Raw genomic sequence first — 17,694 nt, forward strand, 5'->3', positions numbered from 1 at the left:
GTGCTGAGATGACCCATCTGCACCATCACACCTGGCCCTGGCTAACACCTTTAAGGGTTTTATGAATACCGAATATTGTTACTTTTTTTTACATGAATTTTTTTTGTGTGTGAATTTAGAATGGATAATTCAAAATCCAGAATTAGGACGTGTTGCTTTTTTATTTGTTATTGTTGCTTGTTTGTTTTCAGTGTTAGTGTTAAACTCAGGACCCCACATATGTTAGGTGTCAGAAATGTGGACCCTGACTTCATAATAAGAGCACTGAAGGCACAGAGTAGCAGTGATGCAGTTTGTTTTGCAACCTTGCAAACCCAGGTGTTACAGAGACAGCAACTGAGCACAGAGAACAACCCCTCCAACCCCCACTCCAACTCAGGCCCCGCCCACCCTTTCCTCATTGGCTGAGCACGCTTGAGCACCATCTGGGTTTTCGCTTTCCCTCTGATGATTACATTTGTCTTTTTTTTCCCCTCCTCAACATAAACCATATGTGATTTCATCTCTATGTTTTAGATCCCATTTCCTTTAGAGTTTACAAAGTACATGATTGCTATGTCTGCAAGTTGTCAACAAAGCTTGATTCGTAGTAATTTTCTACTCTCGACTTCTAAGGGAGTCAGAGCAGGCTAGATCGGCAAGCTCCCAGTCTCCTGTCCTCCTACAATGACTCAGAAACTTTCATTTTGAAGACAAACCCTCCTATTTTGTAACTTACACTGGGCAAGTCCAATCTACCGGTTTTTTTTAATTATTATTTATCTTATTTATTATCACACTAAGCAAGTACAATCTACTGATATTATTATTATTATTTATTACTTACAATAAGTAAGTGCAATGTACCACTGAGTTGAACAACCAACTTTAAAATGTATATTGAGGCTTGAGAAATGGCTCAATAGTTAATAAGAACACTTGCTACTCTTACAAGAGAGCCATGTTTGGTTCACAGTACCCATAGCGTGACTAAAAACTGGCTGTGACTCCAGTTCCTGGGAATCTGATCCCTTCTTCTGGCACCCATAGACACTGGGCATACACATGATGCACAGACATACATTCATATATTAAAAATAAAAATAAATCTTTAAAAAAAAAACAGTGCTTTAAGGACCTTTGTCTACAAAAGTTGGCTTCCAGGTGTCCTGATGACATACCTGCTTTGTGTTCACATTATAGCAGCCACCTCGGGACTGAATGTGACCAGTGCAAAGATGGCCAAGGTCAACACCCAATGCTCGCAGCCCTCCCCCACCCAACTTTCAGTAAAGGACATGGACAGAGACCTCGATCACATAGAGAATGGCCTCGGCAGGTAAGATGGGCTTGTTTCATACGAGTTTATGCATGGTTCCCATGCCCTCAATTATGGAGAAGAGTGTCTTAGTGTTGGCCAGCCATGAGATGGCACCCAGTTCATTGTACTGTCTTAGTTTCTTCTTCTGTTCTGTGGAACAAATACCCTGACCAAAGCAACTTAAGGGAGAAAAGGGTTGTTGTGGCTAACGGTTCAGGGTACAGACATCATGGTGGGGAAGTCAGGGCAGCAGGAGCCTGAAACAGCTAGTAACAGAAGTTACAGCTATATCCACAGTCACACAAACATTCACAGTCACACCCACAGTCACAGGCACATCCATAGCCACAGTGACACCACACCCAGAGTCACATCCACATCCACAGTCACATTCATATCCACATCCACAGCCACAGTCACAGTCACATTCATATCCACACCCACATCCACAGCCATAGTCATACCCACATCCACAGTCACACCCACATCCACATCCACAGCCACAGTCACATCCACAGCCACAGTCACAGTCACACCCACATCCATATCCACAGCCACAGTCACACCCACATCCACATCCACAGTCACACCCACATCCACATCCACAGTCACACCCACATCCACATCCACAGTCACATCCACAGCCACAGTCACAGTTACACCCAGAGTCACATCCACATCCACAGTCACATCCACATCCACAGTCACATCCACAGTCATATCCACATCCACAGTCACATCCACAGTCATATCCACATCCACAGTCACATCCACATCCACAGCCATAGTCATACCTACATCCACAGTCACATCCACAGTCACATCCACAGCCACAGTCACAGTCACACCCACAGTCACACCCACATCTACAGTCACATCCACAGTCACAGTCAGTCACATCCACAATCACATCCACATCCACAGTCACATCCACATCCACATCCACAGTCACATCCACATCCACAGTCACATCCACAGTCATATCCACATCCACATCCACATCCACATCCATAGTCACATCCACATCCACAGTCACATCCACATCCACAGTCACAGTCACATCCACAATCACATCCACATCCATAGTCACATCCACAGCCACAGTGACATCCACACCCAGAGTCACATCCACATCCACAGTCACACCCACATCCACATCCACAGCAGTCACATCCGCATCCACAGTCAGAAGGCAGAGAGTAATAAATGATGCTGCTCAGCTTGCCTTCTCCTCACATACCCTCTAGCCCAGGTCCCAGCCAGGGAATGGTGCCACCCTCAGTGGACATGTCTTCTCCTTTAACTCTAGCTAACCTCTTCTGCGTGTTCAGAGGGAGGCCCATCTCCCAGAGGATTCTAAATTCTATCCAGTTGGATCATCACACTGTTCCTCATAGTCCCAATTTATTCTTATTTTAGAATAGCCCCTTATTTAAATACTTGATTTCCAAGTTTACAGTTAAATGGGAAATGAGGCTCAGATTGTTACAGTACAAGATAGAGGGGATGCTTGCCTCACAAGCATGAAGATCCGAATCTGAACCTGGCATGTACTGGTAACCCCAGCTCTGGGGAGGACAGCCAGGCAGACCGGGGTTTAACTGACTCAATCCAGCCAGTGAGAGACACGGTCTCAAAGGACGTAGACATTGTTCCTATGAATGATACCCTAGGTTGTCTTCTGCCTCTGCACACATGAGCATCTTTGTGCATACACATGCATGCATGCATCCATACATACACATACACATGTGAACACATGCATGCTTGAGCACACACACATACACACACATGCACACAAAAGTATCCACATCCCAGTCACATCCACAATCACATCCACACAGACACAGGCATGCACATATACACAGACATGCACATGCACGTATACACATGCACATGTACTCATATGTGCCCTACACATATACACACTTGCACATACACACTTTCACACACACATTAAATACAGTTCTGTTTCTTTAAGAAGGTCAGCAAATGAAGACTCAAGTGGCAGCAAATATAATTCTACCATAAAAATGTAACCAGGCTACCACATGACCCCAGGGATACACAAAAAGTATACTGGGATATCCTTCTACATCAGCCCCTGTTCTGAGCACAGACGCCCTACTCTTCATTTCTAATGTAAGGTCAGGGAGCAGAAAGTGACCTGAGCCTTTGTGGGGAATGAGTCTCCCCCTCCCCAGCCAAGCTGTCAGGCGCATCAGTGACACCCAGATACAGGTGGCCATATGAAAACCGAGGACTTAACTAACAATTCTGGGAGAGACTTTCGTGCCTCGATGTTTCCATTTGTGAAATGGGACAGCATTTCCCCCTCAACTCCGGGTCCGAGTCAGAACACAGGAGGAAACCTAATCTTATTTTATTTTATTTCATTTCATTAGGGGTGCATAGGTACTACAGTGCCCATGTGGAGGCCAGGGGAGTCGGCTCTCACCTTGTACCATGGGGGTTCTGGGAATCAAACTCAACTTTTCGATTGATGCAACCAGTGCCTGCTGAGCCATCTCAGGAGTCTGTGGATCTTAGTTTTTTGCTGAAGAGCTCGAGTTGAGCCACGAGAAACTTTCACATGCTTGCCATTTTGTCCTACCGCTGTAGAAGTGTCCTGCCCATATAAGGCTAGAAATGTCTCCCTGCTTTCGAACATAAATGCATAGTAACTCGGGGATCTAAGTGGCCATGATAGCCCCTCACTCCCCATCCCTCATCTACCATTTCTTCTGACCTGATTGCAGCCTCCCTTCCTCTCCCAGAAGCCTGCTTGTGCTTTCATTTGTCTGGATTCTTACCCGTCAAGTCCACTGCAAACCCGTAATCAATGTGGGGTTGGTAATGGTACTCAGCATAACGGGCTCTAGAATCCCCCAGGAGTCAGAGTTCTGAGCATGCTCATGAGGGAGTTTCCGGTTTAGGTTGCCTGAGGTGCCGAAGAGCTCCACCCTCAGGGCGAATACCTTAGCAAGGGCTAACTCCCAGACTGAATCATGGGGGAACGCTAGTGGAAGCACCTCTTGGCTAGCATTCGCCTCTCTTTGCTTCCTGGCTGTCGAAGCAGTGTGATCAGCTGCCTTGTGATGAGTGGTGCCCTCCAACCGAGAGCCCAAAATAAACACTTCTTCCTTAAGCTGCTTGTCTTGGGCACACATCAGTGAAGCAACGAACACAAGAAGGGATGGTCAACAATTTCCAAACACTAGTCCCTATGACTGCAAACCTACATCACCGCCCTTCCGAATGCTGAAAGGGGAAGGAACGTCTCACACCCCAGGAATCGGATGTTACTGCTGGGCCCTGTGCTATGGCTCTTTTACCTACACACCCAAACCTGACATGGATGCACCTTCAAGGACACGTATTAGCAGATGTTGGTGTCCCACCCCTGGGAACTGACTCCCGTTACCTGAGTCCTTGGTTCTTATTTCAAACAAAGATGTTGACACAAAGAAAAGTCTAGGACATCATAGAGAATATGAGACAGAGACTGTTCCTTGAGGCTACAAGATTTAACGCCATAGACAGACAGACAGGCAGGCAGGCAGACAGACAGACAGGCAGGCAGGCAGGCAGACAGAGATTGAAGCACAGCAGGGGCTGAGGAGAGGAAACAGGGACCCACGAGGAGGAAGACTAAGTCTCTATACCTTTCTGAGGATCGGGGAGGCCTCACAGTTCAAGTTTGCAGCCAGGCTCTCTGATGCCCAGGCAGGAGGCAGAGAAGGGGTAAGCAGAATGCGTGTCCACTAATACCGACTTGAATGTGAATGCACTTCCAGGTGAGATGCTGGCACAGGGACACCTGTTATCTGGAGACTCACAGTGTCTTAGTCGGCACCTGTCAGAGAGGAAGGGAAATGCTGCAAGGTGCTGTGGCCTGAGCAGTCATTGGAGTCTAACATTTCATGTAAATAACAAGTTCCAGCCTGGCTGTGGTGGCGCACACCTTTAATCCCGGCACTTGGGAGGCAGAGGCAGGTGGATCTCTGAGTTCTAGGCCAGCCTGGTCTACAGAGTGAGTTCCAGGACAGCCAGGGCTATACAGAGAAAACCTGTCTCAAAGGAAAGAAAAAGTTCCAGAATGTTCCTTGGGATCAGTAAGGAGAACCCAGCATGTGTTCAGGATAAAAGTAAAGCTGCCTTAGGGACTAAGGCAGAGTCGGGGTCCCTCCGGTGCTCCCCAACACAATCTAGCACTTATTTACTGTCCACATAAGACTGGGCAAACGGAACTAGGGAGAGGGCTCAGGAGTAAGAGCACAGGCTGTTCTTGCAGAGGGTAGGGGTTCAGTTCCCAGCACCCACATGGTGGCTCACAACCATCTGAAACTTCAGTCCCGAGTGATCTGTTGCCCTCATCTAGCCTCCTCAGGCATAGGTACACATGTGGTGCACAGACATACATGCAGGCAAAAACATCCATGTATATATATAATTTTTTTTAAGGAGATTGAAACAGTTTTTTTGGCACATACACAAAATGTTTTAAGTTGTTGTTTTTTTTTAACTCGTTATTTTAGAGGGAGAAATGGTGTTTAGACAAACACATCATTGCCTTCACATTCTAGTCCTTTGGGGAAGGTTTTAGAATAAATAATTGAGACTTGGTATACTGACATAGAGCACAGTGTTCCCAATCATAGAATGGGCCTCTTAGCATCAGTATGCCACTGGCCCCTCCCTAAGTGCCCATAGCAAGAAAGAACTACCAATGCTTTGTCCCCTGAGACAGCTTTGTCAGCAGACCTCTTGGCACATTGAAAGTCCAGTTTTCCTTTCTCTTTATTAAGTTAGCAGAATGATTTTCCTAAGGGAACATCATAAGAAAGGATGAAAATGCTCCCTTTGAATGAAAATAAAACACACTTTGAAAACACCAAAAATGAAAATGTCTCAACCTAGGCGTGGTGGCACAAACCTATATCCTTGGTATTTAGAAGCCTGAGGAAGTACAGTAATCATAAGTTCAAGGCCAGCCTCAGTTACATAAGACTGTCTCAGAAAAGTTTTCGATTTTTCTTTTTTACTTAGTTGTTTGACCCAATCATCTGGGAGGCATTCAGCATATCTTTAACGCATTGCAATAGTGGAAGACTTCAGGATGTGCTACAAAGAATTACAATGAGTTCTGAGGGCATCCCAAATCCCTACTCATTTCCTGGTGTGGCTTTTTTGAGTGAGCTTTGGGGCACAGGAGTCTGTGTCTTACAGAGAAAAGGTTTTCTTCTTGCTGCTGACTGGGTAGAGCCCAAAGCAATTATCACCAAAGAAAACCATCTTCACCTTGCTTCTCAAGGACCAAAAGACTTAAAAATGCAGTGGCTTCCGATCCCTGGTCACACATGCCCAAGGGCATTGGATTCTCACTCTTCAGGGTTCCCAGGGCTTGAGAAGAAGAGGAGAATAGTATCATGTTCTCTTGATGGATACAGGCAGGTCATGTGTGTTTGCTCTCTTGTCCCCATGTCACCTGAGTAATGTAATGTTATTCAGACTGCAAAGTCACCCATTCTGTTGTTTATGGTACCTCTGTTCTCGCTCAGGGACAGGGGACACTGGAAACCTTCTCAATATTCACTGGTCTCTACAAACAGACTTAGAGATCAGATGCCACAGTCTGAAAGTTCTCTTAAAAGTCATTTCAGTGTATTGTTCTGGTTGGTGTTGGCAACATTGTAACTGTTGACTTCAGAGAGCTGAGAGTCTGAAACCTAACACCAGCCAGAGGGGAACTGATCTCCTGAGAATGGATTTCATGCATGGTTGACTATTTGTCAGACCATAGGTGATTCCAGAGCCCAGACGAAGATGAACTAATGACAAGCAGAGCTGTACTTTGACCAGATGACTTAGCTTTGTATACATTTGGTCTTACTTCATGCCAAGACCCCAAAGAAGGACTTAGGGAGTGATTGTCCCTCTTTCCCAATGTGGCCACATGAAATAAATATTTTTCAGCTTTTCACTATTAATTTATTTCTTGAATTGGTTTATTTAGGGCAGGTGGCTGAGGCTGGCTTGTCAGGGATGCCAGGGTCCAGTCTGACCCTGTCAATAATTTGTTCTTAGAAGACAACATCACACCTGAAGTTATCAACAGAGTTGGGATCAGATCCTGGCAGCTCTCTCTGTTCTCTGCCTCTTGATTTCCTTGGAAGGTTCTAGAACCCCACCATCATGTTAACTACCTAGCTTCTCCTTTTTGGTACTCATGTCTTCTTGAGGGCTCAAATGTCACCTCAGATACTCCATTCCTCTCTGCTGTGTCCATCTCCCTTCATTTGCTTGCTAAGATAAGTTTCTCTGAGATGTAATGACAGCCGTATTATAAGCTGACAATGAAGACACCATCCTAGAAGTCTTGTCAGGGAATGGCACAGTGGTATGACCATAGAGTGTGTGTTACTAGCTGGCAGGAGTTCTTCAATCCATGGCAATCTGATAGGATCCCTGTGGTATCTATGTTCCTTTGTTGAGCTGAGTATCTTTGGGGGACACGAGTTATGTAAATGCCCCTCCTGAGACATTTACCAATGCTAGAAACTAAAGACACACATAATCAATGGCAGAATTCTAGGCATCACGAAGCAAGTGAGGAGATGAATCAGGAAGAAACGGCCTCCTCGGATGCCCTGCATTCACATCGTAGAAGGGTCTCCTCATTCTCCAGGAGTAAGTGTGCCTTTCAGGGCCGGAGTGTTAAAGCAGTGCTTAAACCACAGCAGGATCACAAATTCTTTTAGAATTTTCTTTCTGAAGATCATAACACTTAAGAAGTTTGGGGAGGGTGAGTGACCAGTCCACAGGTTACCAAGCAGAGAGGCCCTGGAACAAGATAGTACACCCAGCCTCCTGGCTGTCCCTCTGCCACCTGTCTTGAAAGCAGGTGTGGGGCAGTGTCTCATAGCTCTGCCCACCTTACATGTCATGAGTTTGATTCCTTTGCTCTCTATGGCAGTAAGGCTGGTACTGTGCAGGGATCAGGCAGAAGACTAAGCAAAAATGCTGGGTGGGCTACATGAAGCCAGAGCCTCCCCTGAGAGCTGCGCGTAGAGAGAGAACACCTCCATCCTCAGAACCGCCTCTGCATCTTCCAGACACGTGTGCTCTGACAGCTCTGGCCATCAGCTGCTACCCACCTCCCAGGGCAGGCCAGCTTCTCAGATTCAAGGACTCAAGAGAGACACCCTTTTCCCCTGCTACAACCTCCTAAAATAGACCAAGGCATTGTGGGATGCACCTCCCACTCTTGTCTACAGAACCATAGCATCTGCCATGCAGCAAGCAGGGCCTCCAGCAGTGTGTCTTCTGTGTGTCCTGGTAAGATGCAAGTTGTCTCTTAAGGGTACAGGGGGAGATTTGCATCCAGTGGTTTAAAACTAGAGCCCCCCCCCCCCGACCTGTGTAGTATAGTCAAGTGGGCCAGAGCCATGCCTCTGAAAGCCAGCCATGGGAATGGTTCCCCACAGGGTCAGTCCCCAGCCACAGGGATGGTGCCCAGCTACAGGGACGGTGCCCAGCCACATCCCATTAAACTTTGTTTTCATTTACACTATCAGTTAAAGCACAAAGGGAGGCTGCATGGAGCAGATGCGGGCAGCTTTGGAAGTGGGGTAGGGTAACATGAGAATTGCCCCTTGGCTGTCTGTCCTTGTGACCTCGGGGAAGTTACTTAAGCCCTGTGGGCTTCCATTTGGTCTCTTCCAGAGGTATTGCATGGGCACAGGGCAAAATGGTTGCAGTTGATGATACACGGTAATGTCAGTCAACACCTGGTGTCCTAGAGCTCTGACTTTTAACCACACACCACAGGGAGTGAAGCTTTCCCCTGAAGCTAATGTTTGCCTCCAGCTTCAAGCATCTCGTTAAGAAAGCTGATTAGTTTGGAACAGGCCATGTGATAGAATTAATTTGCCTTGCTGGGTTCCCTCTGGAGTCATGGAAGTGAAGTGCAGATCCTTAGGGGACATTGCCTGGCTGGCTTTTAATCAGACTGGTCAAATTTAGCTTTAGGATAGGTTTAAAGGAGAGAGAGAGAGAGAGAGAGAGAGGGAGAGAGAGAGAGAGAGAGAGAGAGAGAGAGAGAGAGAGAGAGAGAGAGAGAGAGAAGAATGAATCCCTGGTCTTATTCCAGGCAGTTCATCAGACATCAGCATAGCTCTCTCTGTACCAAGGTGTGTGATAAATTATTTCTCAGCTGCTGGTAAAATGAGCCAATTCAAGCCAGATGTGTGTGTGTGTGTATACACACATATATATATATACACACACACATACACACACACACACACACACACACACACACACACACACATATATATATATACATACACACATACACATACACACATATATATACATACACACACACACATATATATCTATATATATACATATATAGATATATATTGGGAAGCTGCTTTTGGGCAGGCAAGTTCACTAACCCCAAGAAAAGAAGGCAGGGAAGTTGCCATGGGAAGAGAGAAAGAGAAGATGGGGAAGAGAGAGAAGGAGAGCATGCACAGAGAGAAGGAAAGAAGAGAGAGAGGAGAGAGTCAGGAGATCAAAATGTCTGGATTACATAGGGAAGAGCCTCTGGGGGCTGGAAAGTTCAGAGTTGGGGGCAAGTTATGCCAGGTAGGGACTGAGGAATGCTGGGAGAACCTGGAGGCCAGATCTCCTTTGGTATGTAAAATATGTGCCTCAGTCCCTTGTCTCTGGGTCCAAAACCAAAGAGTGTGGTCATGGCCCCCTCAGTACATGCTGTTCACCCTGAATGCACAGAGTGGCTCCACGTACTGCTCTGCTGCTGGGGACAGAGGCAGGGCTGGGCAAAGGGCAAATGAGTTTGTAATGAAAACACGGTTCGTATCATTTTAACTGCTTGGAGAGGTAGGACAAATCTGTGTCGTGATCCAGAATGGTAGGAAGCCTGCCAGACAAGTATATAACTGCCCAGAAAGTGTGTCCACTGTGCACAGGGTAGGAAAGGAGGCTTCCAGAAGGAGGTAGACTTGCTACAGAAGTCAGTGATACATTGGCGGGAAAAGATCTTTGTTCCGGAAGCATTGCATGGGAACATTGACTATGGTCCCAGACAGCAAGTACTGGGACCTCCCCTTGCCCCATCTCCGATGGAGACCATGCTAACACTCTCTGCTGGTTCCACTGCCTTCACCTTCCTCATGTACTGTAACTGATCAAAAGCTTCTGTGCTTGGTCAGAGTCACTTAGGGCCAATAATATGGCTCAGCAGGTAATGGAGCTTGCTGCTAAACCTGAGTATCTGAGTTCAATCTCTGGGACACACATGTGGAAGGGCAGATCCAACTCCCACAAGTTGTCTGTCCCCTGATCTCCACACTTGCACAGTAGGTACATGCACGTGTGTATACCGACATACCATATACACCACAATAAATTAATATAAAAGAAAGGGTCATTTTATCTCTGGAGTCAAGAGTTGCGATGGACCTCTGGTTTGTGAATCTGCAATGATGTCTCTCCTCCTGCTGCTCATCTCACTTCTGACCACCCAGGAGGTGGATGAGCTTGAAATCAATTAGCATGCTGCATATTTGATTTCCCAGGTCTCACTCACCATGTGAGGAGACATCTTCCACTCTGCAGCAAGGGATCGCCATGGAGACCCGAGGACTGGCTGGATCTGCACGGAGCTTATTCAGAAGCCAAGGAGCAGCCAGGTAACTGACTTTGCACAATCTTCATTGAGAATAGAGAGACTGAGGCAGAAAGAATGCGGAGATACCTCAGACTGCAGGCCAGATAGGACTGAATGTTTGAAAAATGGGGCAAGGAGAAGAAGCCCCTAAAATCTAACAGTGAGTAGTTCTGTTCTCTCTAGCCTGATGGTCTGAGCTCAGAAAAGTTGAAGATGAACAGCTTTGGCTTGAAATTACTTTAATAAAAAAAAAAATAATAAAAACATTGTTTCTCAGCACTGGAGCAACACAGAACAAAGCCAACAGAGACCACATAAGACCCGGTTAGCTGTGATAGAACCCTAGATAGACACAGTGATACATTGAGGACAATGTGATACATTGAGGACAATGTTTTCTGAAGTAGCTATGGAGGGTTCTTCAGTGTGTCTAGACTCTGTAACACGCATCTTTGCAAAAGCACCTGGCAGATTAGCAAGTGTCCAAGCTCTGTCTCCCTTTGAGGACGCCTGTACCTGGCTTTAACGACAGCAGCATGTAAAGAAAGCCACTTCCCCTTTCCAAGCCTTATTTGAAACTGCTTTTAGGAATACCGGTGTGTGGGCGGCTAGAGCTGAGCCCACGGCCTTCTCACGGCGGGTGCTCGCAGACGCTGCGTTCATTACTTTCCAGTAATTTTCTTAAACCAATCCCACAGTTTTACAGTCATGCCATCTGTACTGCTAGTTAAGCTGATTGTCAAACAAAACAGATAAATTGATAAACAAGTAATGAATAGATAATTTCTTCATTATATTTTTAATCGTAGAGAATATTGTTCTACTCTGAGCTGTGCGTTTCTGTGTGTGTGTGTGTGTGTGTGTGTGTGGTATGTGAGTATTTATGTGTGTGTCTGTATATGTGTGTGTAGTATGCCTGTGTGATGTGTGTGTGTTGTCTCTATGTGTGTGATATATGTGTGTTGTCTCTGTGTGTATATGTGATGTGTATATGTGGTGTCTGTGTGTGTCTCTCTGTGTGTAGTATGTCTGTATGTGATTATATGTATGTGGTGTCTGTGTGTAATGTGTGAGTGTGGTATCTGTGTGTGTCATGTCTGTGGTGTGTGTGTGTAAGAGATGTCTGTGTGTGATCTGTGTGTGTGGTGTCTGTGTGTGATCTGTGTGTGTGGTGTCTGTGTATGATCTATGTGGGTGGTGTCTGTGTATGATCTGTGTGGGTAATGTCTGTGTATGATCTGTGTGGGTGATGTGTGTATGTGATGTGTGAGTATGTATGTATAGTGTGTGGTATGTGTGTGTGCATGCATGTGAGATTGACATTAGGTATCTCTGCTGCTGTTTACCTTATGTCTCTCACTGAAGGTCATGGCCAGCCACTAGTCTCCAGAAGTCCTCCTATCTGTCCCTCACTGCTGTGATAACAGACATATACCGTCCCTGCTGGCTTTTTCATGGGTGTTGGGATCTGAAATCAGGGCCTTCATGTTTGCACAAGAATTTCATTTACTGACCCCTCTGCCTTAGTTTTTAAGGAGCTCCTTGTATCTGGCTATTTCCGGTGTTTTATATTAATAAGACGTACTCTCTTGAGTCTCTGGTTGCAGAGAGGAGAACATCTTCAAGTCAATGCAGATGAAAAGACCTTGGGTAGTCTGGGCAGGACACTGTGTCAGCATAGGATAGCTATGTAGTCTGCCGTAGAGACGGAGTCATGGGGGCAGAGGAGAGGCTGAAGAGGCAGCTGCCTTAGATCCTCATGGCCTTTGTGAAGCCTGCATTTCTGGCTCTCTTTGATAACACATCACAGACACAGGGATGAAAATGACCTTGAGTGAAATACCCAACTCCATCGTAGTGGGGCTGTCAGTTGTTCAGAGTCAGGAGTGATGCATTGTGGGTCAGTTGTCTGGAGCTGGGGGAGTCCAAGGGGGGTGAGGATGACCTTTCTTCTATTCCCTTAGCAGAGCAAGGGAGGGGGCACTGTCTAGAGCTGAGGACAATCTTCCCAAACAGAGCCACTAACTGGAGACCTATGGGGGACATTTACACTTAATCCATGAGGATTGTATACTTTTACTGCTCCTATGCTAAGCAATACTTTTTCAAAGGTTTTATTTTTTTTTAATTTTATGTGTATGAGTGTTTTGCCTGGCAGGTGCATATTGTACCATGGGTGAGTGTCCCCTGCCCATAGAGTTCAGAGGAGGGTGTCAGATGCCCTAGAACTGGACTTAGAAATGGCTTTAAACTGCTTGGAACCAAACCCAGGTCCTCCTTGGGAGGAGCAAGTGCTCTGAGGTGCTGAGCTCTCTGGTTCTTATTAAGCAGTCCTAACAAACAAGAGATCTGCTCTGGGCAGAAGGGCTAATGAGCAGACATGCTCGCTGATGCCACATTGGAAGAAGCATGCCCATGGAAGAGTAGGAAGGACAAAGCCATAATAAAGACATGGTGTGATTGATCAATGAGGCGCTGCCCCAGCCCGGAGAGGGAAAGGAAGAAGGGGGAGAAAAGGGGTCAGTCGAGATAGACGCCTGAGCCTCAGGCCCCCAGACTCACCCTGGTGATCACTTCTGCTTCTTCTGGCTCCTTGAAGCCAGATCGGGGTCTTTTCTTGTCCGTCATTCTCTTTAGTCCCTCCCATTCTCTTCCAGGGTGTCACGCCTCATCATCTCGATTCGAGCGTGGGCTGCCAGGCACTTACACGAGGAAGACCAGACACCTGACTCCTTTTTGGATCGATTCCATGGAGCTGAGCTTAAGGAGGTATCCAGCCAGGAAAGCAATGCCCAGCCCAACCCAGGAGGACAGGAGCCACCAGACGGAGGGAAAGGGTAAGGTCATCCGTACCACGCCAGCTGCGATAACTCAGAAGCACGTGGGCCCAGCTTAGATGCCCCAAGGAGACCCCGAGCGACGCCATTGTGTGACATCTCTGAAAGGAAGCGCACGTCCTTCGGGGATTACTATGTGCTCAAACATTTCCCACCCCGAGTCCAGGAAGCCCTTGAGCCAGAGTTCCCAGCCTCTGACTCAAACCCAACCCATCCTGCACAAAGCTCCCCAAATCAGGGGTTTCTGACCTCAACTGTCTCTCTCTACGAGGACCCTCATCCCAGATTATATTATGAGCCATCTTGCTCAAGTGCTGGGCCTGTTTGGGGCAAGGGTAGCTGAGGAGGCACACATACGTGGTACATTGTAGAGGTGCCAGCATTTTCTAGAGAGAAGATCCACAGGTTGGAATGATCAACCCGCAGATCAGTCACATCAGAGCAAGAAGCACTGGGTGGGGAGAGGGATGTGAGGGTAAGCATGGAGGAGCGGGTGGATGGAGAGATGGCTTGCTTCTGGTAGGAGCATCTGTAGAACCAAGACTCCTGTGTAACTTCTTGTATGACCCAAACCCTCCTCCCCCAAGGAACTGCAGCTGTGTCCTTTGGTGATGCTCTTCTCTCTGCCCCCACCAACACATGAGAATCCCTGCCTCTCTTATTTATGAGAGGTATCTGTGGCCACAGGGCTACCCCACATCACGGTCTTATGCAGCCCACCTCAGCTCGCTAATCACTGGGCATCCAAAGGTCTCTGTATGATGCTCATGTCAGTCTGGAAGAGAAGCAAGGTTGGACCTGGAGAGAAAGCTGGCCTCCCAAGGTTCACCAGCAGGTGGATTCTTGCCCAGAACCTGCTTTCTGGGAAGCATTTAGGGATTTAAGTATTCTCCTTTGTCAGTACTCCTCTGAGGTACACCAAGGTTAGTAAGATGTGAGCATGGTTGGAGAATGAACGGTCCCTGTATGGTTGGCTAGAGACAACACCACTTGGTTTTGTGCTGATAGAAAGAAAGGCTCGAGTCTGGGGCTTCTAAGTGAACATACAAGACCCCTGGAGAGAGACAGCAATGAGACTTCAGGAAAAACCTCACAGATCTTTCTGGAACCTCCACTGTACTTCCATGTTTGTATATGAGGGAGACATTTTTGTACTGTAGGGCATGCAGTAGATTGTGGGATACAGAACCATTCTTAGAACAAGAGAGAGTTCAGCAGAACCATTCTGAGAATGAGAGAGTTTTCAAGGGCTGGGGGAGAGACTTCCATCAGTGAAATGCCTGCTTTGCAAACATCAAGACCTGAGTTCAGTCCCAAGAGCACATGTTTTAAAGACAAGTGAATCCTTGGGGCTTGCTGGATAATCATCTTAACCTATTTAGTGAGTTCCAAGTCCGTGAGAGACCCCATCTCACAAAGAGTTGGGATAGATGATTCAGTGGTAAAGAGCACTGGCTGCTGTTTCATAGGACTCAGGTTCGATTACTAGCACCCAGAAAAGAGGTTTCTAGTTATGGTGGTTTGAATATGCTTGGCCCATGGGAAAGTGGCACTATTAAGAGGTGTGGCCTTGTTGGAGTAGGTGTGGCCTTGTTGGAGGAAGTGAATCACTGTGGGGTTGGGCTTTGAGATCATATGCTCAAGGACCACCCAGTGCCGAGGAGAGCCTCCCCCTGGCTTCCTGGGAAGGACAGTCTGCTCCAGGCTGCCTAAGGATCAAGATGTAGCACTCTCAGCTTCTTCTCTAGGACCATGTCTGTCTGCACACTGCCATGCTTCCTGCCATGATAATGATGGACTGAACCTCTTAAAACTGTAAGCCAGCCCCAATGAATTGTTGGCCTTTATAAGAGTTACCATGGTCCTGTTGTCCCTTCCCAACAACAAAACCCTGACTAAGACACTAGCCTTCTATTCATCCCTCAGCAGGATGATGAGCCAAGTACCGCCATAGGCCCAGAAAAGGACTCAGTGGGACCTTTGCCCTCAGCACTTGTTTGCCTTTTAGGAGTAGGGAGTCTTGAACTTTCTGTAGCTAGCTGGGTTGTCTCTATGTCTTTTGGGTAAACAAAGACTTCCTTAGCTGATGAAATCAATTTTTCCACAACCTCAGACTAATGGAGAAGGTTGCTGCATTCAGTCCCTTTCCCAGTGTGATCAAATAATTGAAGGGTTAGGTGAGAACCACATTGGGCAAGGTCTGGCTAGACCAGCAATGCCCAGCCACTCACAAGATGGCTAAGGGTGGCTGATGGATGTGGTGATGCAGGGTGGGAGGATTTATAGACAAGGGGAGTTTTTAATTTTTAGAGGTCAAGTCCCAATGGCAAAGCAAAATATCTGTCCATGTGGAACTAGCCTTGTGGAATTAGGGCTCCTGGACCTCAGGAGCTGTATGTTCTCTCCACCATTTCTCAGGGATTTCTAGTCATTGGAGAATTTTTAAATAAGTAGGACAATCCACAAACAAGCAGCTGAGGCCTCAACTCAAATGGGGAGAGGAAGTCTCGGGCAAAGATAATCAAAATAACAGAGAAGGGGCTGGAGAGATGGCTTGGTGGTTAAGAGCACTGACTGTTCTTCCAGAGGACCTGAGTTCAATTCCCAGCAACTACATGGTGGTTTACAACCATCTGTAATGGGATCTGAAGCCCTCTTCTGGTGTGTCTGTAGATAGCTACAGTGTATTCATAATAAATAAATAAAATAAATAAATCTTTAAAAAAATAGCAAAGAAGCACACTAAATCAGGCTGAGGCGTCACCAGTCACTGATCCCACAGTGGTCTCCTATGAGCTATTGAGAGTGACTGTTGATAGGCAAGGTACAATTTAGCTCTATAAAACCACCTGGCTTTCTTACCTCCTTGTCATAAACATGTCCTGGCAGCAACCACTGAAGGATAACACCCGTGGGATGCTGGGACAGACAGTATCTAATTTGTATGAAGCTGGCCAGTACCCTCTATCACATTCTTGGGTCAGTCACAGATAGGGGCCATAGACCTGAAGCTGAGATTCCTGAAGGGGTTGGGAGCAGAGGAAACATAAGAAGATGAGTTTGCCATTGGGCAATTTTCTGGCCAGCCGATTGGAAGAAAGAAGTTAAGTTAATGTGACTACATTTTCAAGAGAGGGCACCCTGGAGAGCCATGTCTCCTCTGTGCAGATGAGGATAGCAAGTAGCTGCTCCCTCCCCTCGTCCCCAATGTGGAAGGGTCCAGACTCCCTTCACCTGAAAAGGTTGGAAGTACAGAATGTAGAGGTCCCACTAAGCCCTGTTGTGATGCCTGGCTCACCACCCTGCTCAGGGGTGAACAGGAAGGAAATTGAGGAGAAGCTAAGGCTCAGAAACTGGAGGGGATTCAAACCATTAATCCTTATTTACCCAGAAGCCTGGATTTAGCCAAGTACTTTTCCTCTCTTCCCCCAAGCTTTTTGCCAGCCCTAAGTAAACACACACACACACACACACACACACACACACACACACAGTTTGTTCCTCATAATAACAATGCACTGTGAACAGAAAGGCTGGGGAGAAGTGGGTGGGGCTGCTGGCAGTCACCTCAGGCAGGACGGACCTGAGTCATTGAAACCATTGGACCTGAGTCATTGAAACCATTCCTGTTCCTGTGGTGCTGCGGTCTCCCTGCCTCCCTGCAGGGTCTGGCCCACGGCCAGAAGTGATGTGAACACTTGGAACAATTTACAGGAGGAATAAGTACACAAGCTCCAGCTGAGCACACTAGCTTTCACTTTCCCTACCCCAGAAGCCACCCCACCACCACTCCACCCTACCACCATCCCACCACCACCCCACCCTACCACCATTCCACCACCACCCCACCCTACCAC

General features: G+C 47.0%; 1 protein-coding gene across 2 annotated transcripts in view; it reads left to right on the forward strand.

Moving 5' to 3' along the window:
• The first annotated feature begins 1,217 nt into the window (after positions 1-1,217).
• Positions 1,218-17,694, forward strand: part of Cnga3 (cyclic nucleotide gated channel subunit alpha 3) — a 29,898-nt gene continuing 13,421 nt past the window's right edge. The window contains exons 1-3 of one of the 2 annotated variants that reach the window (XM_031368819.1): positions 1,218-1,318; positions 10,909-11,022; positions 13,658-13,837. In XM_031368819.1, coding sequence (XP_031224679.1) covers positions 1,218-1,318; positions 10,909-11,022; positions 13,658-13,837 — 395 coding nt within the window. The remainder of the gene's footprint in view (positions 1,319-10,908; positions 11,023-13,657; positions 13,838-17,694) is intronic. The other variant, XM_031368820.1, reaches the window with a different exon arrangement.

Source organism: Mastomys coucha, unplaced genomic scaffold (genome assembly GCF_008632895.1).
Source record: "Mastomys coucha isolate ucsf_1 unplaced genomic scaffold, UCSF_Mcou_1 pScaffold14, whole genome shotgun sequence".
Lineage (NCBI taxonomy): Eukaryota > Metazoa > Chordata > Mammalia > Rodentia > Muridae > Mastomys > Mastomys coucha.